The sequence below is a fragment of the Ylistrum balloti genome, unplaced genomic scaffold, assembly GCF_031769215.1.
Source record: "Ylistrum balloti isolate Yb309-2 unplaced genomic scaffold, AGI_CSIRO_Ybal_v1 Utg370622, whole genome shotgun sequence".
Classification (NCBI taxonomy): domain Eukaryota; kingdom Metazoa; phylum Mollusca; class Bivalvia; order Pectinida; family Pectinidae; genus Ylistrum; species Ylistrum balloti.
In genome coordinates this window covers 252,292-261,085 of record NW_026782381.1, presented here as the reverse complement: position 1 = coordinate 261,085, position 8,794 = coordinate 252,292, and the positions used below count along the sequence as shown (strand labels likewise).

The following is an 8,794-nucleotide window of genomic DNA, read 5'->3' as shown; positions in this document are numbered from 1 at the left end:
AAGAAACATCCAATCAAAACTGATCTACTATATTTATTGAAGAAACATCCAATAAAATTCATTACGAATTTGTTTATTAAGATAATTAGAATAAATAGAAAGAACTACGCTAAATTCAGAAAAGGTCATCGTTTGCATTCAGAATTGGTTAAAGTGATGAAGAAAGCGTGGAAGTGTTAAGCTGCCATCCACCATCCTAAAGTAACTAATATTTCTGTGGAGGATATTACACGTGAACGATGCCGCCTGTGTATCTTGTGGCTTCATTGTTGTAAACTTTCACCTCATTTACATAAGTTTCATTATCTATTTTGTTGATCGATATTAACATGGCGAGTGGAATTCGATGAAGCAGAGGACGAACTGTCACCCGAAATCTTTTATTTTATTCTTGAATTTAAAGCTATATTAGGCAGAAAAATGGGTATTCACTTGCTTTTTAGATCTTGTATATTGATATATAAAAAAATTGATAAACAAAATAACTGCATTGATAATTTTGTATATATATTGATCATCAGTGCTATTCTGATATGTTAAGCAATCAGTAAAACCAATGAATCGCATTTTAAATCATTTGATGTATAAGTTGCGGAATTGTTCTGAAAAAGTTAAGTCTTTGTTGATACCTGCTGATTTTGTAGGCCAACTGACTGACCATTTATTGATTTCTAAGTAAAGTTACCTTATTCAACATATAGAATACTCGCACAGCCCCTTCACACGGCAATATAAGGTCTAAATATACGTTTTACCAGGGCTGCGTATTTTAGCTTTCTTTTAAACTTGACAGAAGAAAAACAAGTTAAGCCAGTCAGTATCAAGCCGTTTGTGCAGGTAATTTCTTTTTTATATTCATTTTTTTCCTTTTTCGAATCATTATTTTGAATTTATTCCTGAACAAGTTAGAATAATTGCAAAATCATTTGATCTGATATTGTTTGCAAAAACATTCAACGGCTTCTCTTTCTGTCACTGGGCGCCGTATCTTCAAGCATTGTTAAATATTTAACTGTAATCAATCCTTTCTCGTCACCCGCTGATTTCGTTGTTTTAGGAACGTTCTGTATTATAAACTTTTTTAGTTTTAGGAGTATATTGTTTGAACAGTTGTGCGACCCTCCGAGGAACGTAAAAACAAAAATGAAAGTCAGCACAAACAAAATCTGGTAACTATGAAAACTTATCATTACCTTTGGTAAGTTAAATAGAAACGTAATAGACAAACGCACGTGATAAATGCATTTTTAAGTATGATTTGATCAATGATAGAAGAAATACACAAAGGTATCTTGTTAGAGAAGGTTAAGTGAGTAGGAACCAGCTTTTTTCAAACTACAGGATTGTCAGAAAATAATATACATTAACCTTTTTTTATAATTTCCCATTTTCTTGTGATTTGTAAAAAAAAGGGGGGGGGGGAGAGAAAAATTTAAAAAAAAAAAACGTAAACTTCTTCGACGCTTCAAATAATATTATAAACAACTTTGTTTCCACAGTAGAATTGTCATCCTATTTCTGGCCGCTTTCATTAGTGAAGCTGCTGGCTTTTCTATGCCGAATGCCGACATCATTGATAACACTATTACCGGCAAGAGTTATGCCGTTCATCAACAATGTGCCAACTACGCAAATTCAAAGTCCACTTGCGAAGGCGTTACAGACACTCACCTGATCCACGTGGAAACTGAGGATGAACAATTTTGGCTGTATGAACAACTGATATGTAAGTAGTTGATGTGACAAACCATTCCTCGCAGTCTTATTGAATGATATCATATTGTATAACTCGGTCCGAGGTGATAATTCGTAGGTGATGAGACAAACTAACTATCCCTCACAGTCACCTGATCCACGTAGAATATTGATATGGACAACTGATATGTAAGTTCAATCAAACCCGTCTTAAATGCCACTTTAATACAAAGATTACCTGTCTGTAACGGTCGCTTTTTAGTTGCCTTTGTAATGTAATTTGTATATATAGATAACGACCATCTGTGTATACCATTGCCATTTTTCTGTGGTCTACTTAGTTGTCTTTATGTGCAAGTTTGTATGTTTTATTTTGTTTGTGGACGTTCTTATAGTGCAACCATACTGACATGTCATATGTTGGATACAGTGGTAACATGGAGTTCTGTTCGGTCGCATTTTACTAACAACAAGTAAATCAATCATTCCACATCGTAACCTCTGCTGTAGGCCAAACTTTGAGCACAACTTATAGTTTAATTGACTTCGGGGCATAACCTCTCACTTAAGCAATGATGAAGTAGTGTCAAGACACAACAGTGACAGTGACAGGCTTGGAAAAAGAGCTTCGCAAAAAACGAGAAAATATACGTCGCTCTTAACGATCAAATTGTTGTAGGTAAACTGTGGAATATTTTTATTATTATTATTATTATTATTATTATTATCATTCTTATTATAATTAATATTATTTTTTTTCATTGTTTTTTACCACGAAACAGCCAAATCCTTTGACAGAAACAACGCTCCTAACGGATGTGGTGTTACAGACCTATTAGCTGAATTCTCTTTAATATATTTGACATCAATTAATGAATTGTTTTTGTTTTCATCAAAAATATATATTTAATAAATATTTGGTAAAGGCATGCAATATCAAGAACTCCTGGGTATCCGTCAGAGAGAAGAAGTTTTCTATCATTATTGTTGACTAATATAACGTTTTTCTTCTGTATAACACATCATTCTGTTGTATTTGTACTACGACAATGTGTGGGATTGTTTAAAATCAAACTAGAGTAGGTCGACATCCAAAAGTACATAAGTAAATGGTAAGATAAACATAAACTGTACAGAAATTAATTCTAATTAGATTAGATTGTTACTACACATAGAGTCTGTTTATCACGAACTATTAATTGTCAATCTTCTTTTATGTCGACATTTACTACAGAGATTGGGCTCAGTCGTTCGGGTAATCGATTTGAGGAGTTTTTAAGTTTTACACAAAATTTCTATTTGCTATTTCTGTGGTAAACGAACTCCCACGCTAACACTTATGGACGTTGATTGGTCTTTGAAATGAAACATCATCAATAACGACAAATAAATTCATTATTGAGGATATACAGTTCATCGTTTGGAAAGATATCAGTATTATATGGTACAAATACGTTTTCAAATAATATTTCCATTGACAATTAAAACTATGAGAATTCCGTTCTGATTCTTTTCTCGAAAACAGGATAATAAAAAATTAAGTAATGACTAAGACTAGGACTATTTCTTTGTGCAATATGAAGCTGGAGGTATTTCATGTTCGTTAGTGTGTCTGTTGGTTTCTTTGTTGTATACCTTGTTCTTATTAGAGAACGCGACATTACTTACTTGGATTGACAAAGATTTACATGACGGGTGTCGTCTATGAAGCAGTATACGCTTACCTCTTGCACTTTTTCAGAAGTCTCCATGTAAATCGTTCTTTTGTTCATATTTTGTCCTAGTTTACTGAATTTGGATTATGATTTTGTCGACATGTAGTTAATGTTTTGATGATTTTGCTAAGATTCCTTATCAATACCATTGCCCATTATAATTCTTATTTTCAAATAGCAATCCTTAATCTACTGCATTGGTGCGATTGTCAGCTTCTGTTGAAATATAACAACCAGTGTACTAGACTTTGTCACGTCGACCTGCTGTGAAGATCTGTTCAATCACCTTGTCCAAATTATCACGCTCCGTCATTCTCAATGACTGCATCATCAAGACTCTCAATATACATATATATCCAGCCTTAGTCATACATCTGGATCTATTTATTAAGCCTTCGTCAGCTGTATTGTTTCGATATTCGACTAATCACATCAGACAAGGTTTTACCGCTTGGTCAATGAAAGATCAATGTTTACATGACAGGTGTCGTCGATGAAGTAGAAGACGCTTACTCTTCCGGAACACCTGGTCTTTTTCTCCTTATACTTTTTCAGAAGTCTTGTATTTTTTTTATCGCATTGTTTACGGGTTTCGCAGTATGTATCATTAAAGCAACGCTTCTGATATCTGATGGTGAAAAGGGTCTGCAAATATTACTGCAATACATTGTTACAATTTTGTAATTGTATAATCTTAATCATTCTCAAATAAACATACTAAAATTCCGAGAGTCATGCACTACCACAAATGAAAATTGCTCATGGCTCTTGTAACACCTTTTGAGCTCTGCTTTAACTCTCAATTTAACTAACAACCTGAACAATCTGATTATGAACATTGATGTATTGACTCATAAACCACGTATATCATCTCTCAAATTAAAGTTCTGTTCAGTTCTTTGAAGATGAGGTCAGTCACTTTAGCCATAACCTTGGCTTATATTTGCCCAGTTGGACCCGGGCTTCTTTGTACTTAGCTAACTATCGGTCGTTTCTATATATACTCTGTTGATATATATATATGCTATTTACATGGAATATTGACGATTTCTTTGATAGATCAATAAGGTAAACAACAGTATTTAGTCCAGGGTGGTAACAGTGATAATGCATTCCCGGCTTTCACCTAGACGTCCTCCCACAGTAAGACCCCTCTAGCCCTTTCATCTGGGTCATCAAGACTTATTTATATAAGCTAAAATAACTTGTATAGCAATTGTTGTAAAATAAGTTCCACTTAATCTTTATTTAAAAAAATAAATCTATTTGTTCTATATAAGAAAAATTATAGCGTAAAGCAGGATGTGATGCCTCCAGTTGAAATTGAACTAAGAGGGAACAAATACTTAGTTCGTTGTTTTAGGTCTGCGTCTGCAGGATAACTTAAACTGCGACATTATTGGTTCAAAATTACTTGCATTGGTTTGCAATTTTTCTTTAGCTTTTGGAGAAGATGGGAAATTGAAAGCTAGTAATTGTTTGTGTCTTTGAGGAAGAACGTTACTGTAAAATCACACTTTTTGGTGGTCTCTATTTTCGTGCTAATTCTGAAAATTACTATTTCATGGACGCTTTATTAGATACAGTCCACTAACCCTACATTTAATCATTAGAACAAATTGTATTCGTGGATTAACAGGGCCCTCGAAATAAATGAAAATAGACCGCACACGAAAATAAATTACATTCGATGATAGCCAATTGGCAATATCTATGTTTCCGAATTACCACAGGGTAACATTGTTTTGTCGTTATATTTTTAAATTCTTTGTTTTATTCTTACACTTCAACATTATTAATTGAATTTTCAAAAGAGATTTTGACAGGAAAAACACAACGTGATATAGATTTTATAAAATCTGGTATTATAGAATTAAGTCAGTTATACAAAAATACATAACATGTAACTTTTCAAGGTATTTATATAACATTACTTGCATAAATTAAGAGTTGCATGGCGGATGTCGTCGATATTGCAAAAAGCACTTGTCCTTCTGGAGCGCCTGACATTATTCGCCTTGTACATTTTCATGGGTTCAAATATTTCCTTTTTCTTATTTTACTCGTGTTTTATCGGTTTGTTTGTTTGGGTTTTTTTTACTGAATTGTATCGTCATTTCGTTTCTGTAGCTGTGCATTTTGTTTTAATTATATAGCGCTTAGTTTGCCTACAAGCTACTGGATTGGACTACAGAAAGTCAATAATGAATGGAGTTGGGTGGATAGTTCCGGCTCCACACCACTCGTTGATCCACATAGAATTTCTGGATACAATCAATATGGTCCCTCATACTGCTATGCGATCGGTCAGTCAGCTTGGCAGCAACTAAATAGTGCGAATTGTTTCCCTTACATATGTGAGCACACGACGCCAGGTAAGATTAGACAACCTTAAAAATAATTTTACACTGAAAATTTGCCTGTAGTTTCTTTCCAAAAAAAATTGTGTTTTCTAAACATTAGTGTATTTTACGTTATTTTCCCAGTGACTTGTCCTTATTTGATACACAGTTTGTCGGTATTATCAGTGACATAATAATCATAAAGAACATCTTAAAGAACTAAACAACAGAAACTTAAGAGGATTGGAGTCAGTGTTGAAAAGTGCTGTGAAAATGTGGAAGAAATATTGAGAAATTTATATATGAAAAAGCGTGAAAAAAGTAGCAAAAATGGGGGACCTTGCAAAAGAAATTTCAGATTGAAAAAATGCAGATATCAAGATTTCCTTCTATGAAATATATTTGTATATATACGGATAATCATACGTTGTCCTATCACAAGTCATAGACTAGGGGAAGTAATCAAATAATAAACCATAGCAAACTGACATTTTCTTTACTGCACACTACATATCGTTCTCACTAGCAAAACATGGATAATAAACGATCTCCAACCTCGATCCACTTTACACCTTATCACATTCATGCATGAACATGGAAAGAGCCATGTACATTGACAAGTAGAACCTAATGCATTTATCTTTAAGACAAGGGGGGATAATCAAAGAAAAGTAATTATGGAGTCAATAATTTACTGTGGGAAGGATAAGAGTTATATGGATAAAAACATTATTATAATTTTTCAGATTTTAAAACATTTTTTTTCATTCATTTGGCTCCCTAAAATATCCTTATCACGACAGAGTATAATATTCACATTAGTATTTAGATATAATTGTAATTTCCGGGAGTTATTCATAGATACCAGTTGCTGACAGATACACACGGGAAAAACTGAACGACTTTAAATACTTTGATTATAGATAACTCTCACATCCTTTGCTCACATGTTTATATTGATTGTGCAATTGAATTTTTATTTCTCTTTAATCTGCCTTCTGAAGAAATATTCCATTGGTATAAAATTCATCACAATTTGTCAAACACTAAAGCTTGAGTAATTCTATGCACACTTGTTTCCTGATCCCGTCGGGTCATATTTTGTTGAAATGCTCATGTCTATTGATAATGATAAACTGATGTGAAAACCAAAAGTTCCTGTGTACGGAGTCATGTGCCTGTAAATCATAACGAAAACAATGAAGAGGTAGGGTATGCATGTTAACAAAGTAAGTTCTTTTCTCTCACACTTTCTGTAAGAGAAGTGTGCGGTAAGTCAGGAATGACTTGCTCTTACTACTGCTCAACTGTACGAAATTCATTAAAGCCACGCAATCACCTATATATTGTAATATTCATTAATTTTTGTTTTCCTTGGGTACTCGCATGCTTCCATCCACTCCAATAAGAGTGATAAATATAAGATGGCATAACCTGTTTCGCAACTATTGTAAAGTAAATAAGTTATATTTTATATCAGGATTTATCACATGTGTTATATGCTTATCTACTGATTCAGTGACATCCACTCAAACATCCATTGCAACAACAACAGTTCAGACATCTGTTGAAACCACGTCTACTGTGACCTCTACTGAACCAACAGCTACAACAACATCTGTAGACCGATCACCATGTACCCTCATGCGGAAAACTACAGCGACCATTACAAACGTGGCACTGTTAAGTGTTGCATCCAAGGGGAACCTTGCAAGCTGTGCCCGTGAATGCTTCTCTATAAATGATTGCATCGCCTCACATTTCGATTCCAGCACGACAACCTGTACTATGTATAAACCCGGAAGTTATTCAGTGGGGTGTGGCATCAGTGGAGTAGCAATATGTCACGAAAAGATGGGATGACTAACGGATTTTTCCCGATTGTCAAACAATGACCAGAAACAGATGATATAATTTGAAAAGAAATGTTTACATATAGAAAAAAAGTATTTCTACTTTAGATTATTAAAAAGAAAGATATTTAGATACACTTTTATTTTATATTTTGCATTATTTTAAAGAAAATTTCTGAACAAACACTGAAAAATTTTAATGCATTTTATTTCCAATAAACCAACAGTTAAGCGTTTAAGACGTAAATGCATCATTTTGGGTATTCTATGCCGTTCTGGAAATGTCATAGTTTTGACTTCCTTAGACATGTATTTCGTATTTCAAGTGTGATTAAAGTACGCTTTTCTACCTCTTTTTTTTTCGGCAAAAAATGCCACAAGAATGCCATTATTGTTCACAACAAAGCAGTTACTATAAAGCTCGAGAAGTAAGCAAACAGTCACAAACATTGATATTTTTAAATCATACCACGTTTTATTTATCATGTTCAATATTGATCCATTTTGAAGCTAGCAAAAGTATTTGACGTTTCACTTCTCGATAATCCAACTTTCGGCGTGCAACAACAACGTTCTGCAGAGGAGTGTATTTTTAATGCTGATATGACCGTTTTAAAGGCCTAATAATACGTCTGATACAGCTCTTTATATGACTCTATTGTATCTATTTCTAAATTTGTATTAAAAATTGCTTTTAAACTGTCTTTTGTAAAATTTGATATGTACAAGGAAATGTTCATATAATACTATATAATTCTTCTTGTTCACTCAAGGCTGGATTAATGATCACCTAAAGAAACAGTGTATGTTTCTATGCGGCTTATACACGTATATTGATCTATATTTGCAAGGAAATGGATACTCTAAAGTCCTTTGAAATTGAAAGCGGAACATACAAGTGGTGAACATTTTGCCCATGGTGTGTCGTAACCTGCCTGTCACGTTTTGATTCAATCGTTCCGAATATACATATTGACTTAAACTTCTGCTGAAGGTATTATATATTTAAAGAATTTTATTGATTGATGGGGCGATTGCACTTCCTTATCTAAATTCTGAAATGTCTTTAACGCAGTTACAACCTACGTTTCAGCCCAAGGCCCTACGCATTACTAGCGTATCCTGGAACGATAAAACAACGCTACGATGTAGTTTAATTCATTATTTGGCTGTGCTATATATAATTGTA

General features: G+C 33.6%; 1 protein-coding gene across 1 annotated transcript; it reads left to right on the top strand.

Moving 5' to 3' along the window:
• Nucleotides 1-1,554: 1,554 nt before the first annotated feature.
• Nucleotides 1,555-7,615, top strand: LOC132557083 (uncharacterized). Its single transcript, XM_060221568.1, has 3 exons — nucleotides 1,555-1,726; nucleotides 5,567-5,785; nucleotides 7,272-7,615. Exons 1-3 carry the CDS (start codon nucleotides 1,555-1,557, stop codon nucleotides 7,613-7,615), a joined length of 735 nt encoding a protein of 244 aa, XP_060077551.1.
• The last annotated feature ends 1,179 nt before the right edge of the window (nucleotides 7,616-8,794 follow it).

Bases quoted from the DNA above. Each gene is read 5' to 3' on its own strand.
- LOC132557083 (XM_060221568.1), top strand. From the start codon at position 1,555: ATGCCGAATGCCGACATCATTGATAACACTATTACCGGCAAGAGTTAT. The intron at 1,727-5,566 runs GTAAGTAGTTGA...TTAATTATATAG, and splicing joins GCTGTATGAACAACTGATAT to CGCTTAGTTTGCCTACAAGC. The intron at 5,786-7,271 runs GTAAGATTAGAC...CTACTGATTCAG, and splicing joins ATGTGAGCACACGACGCCAG to TGACATCCACTCAAACATCC.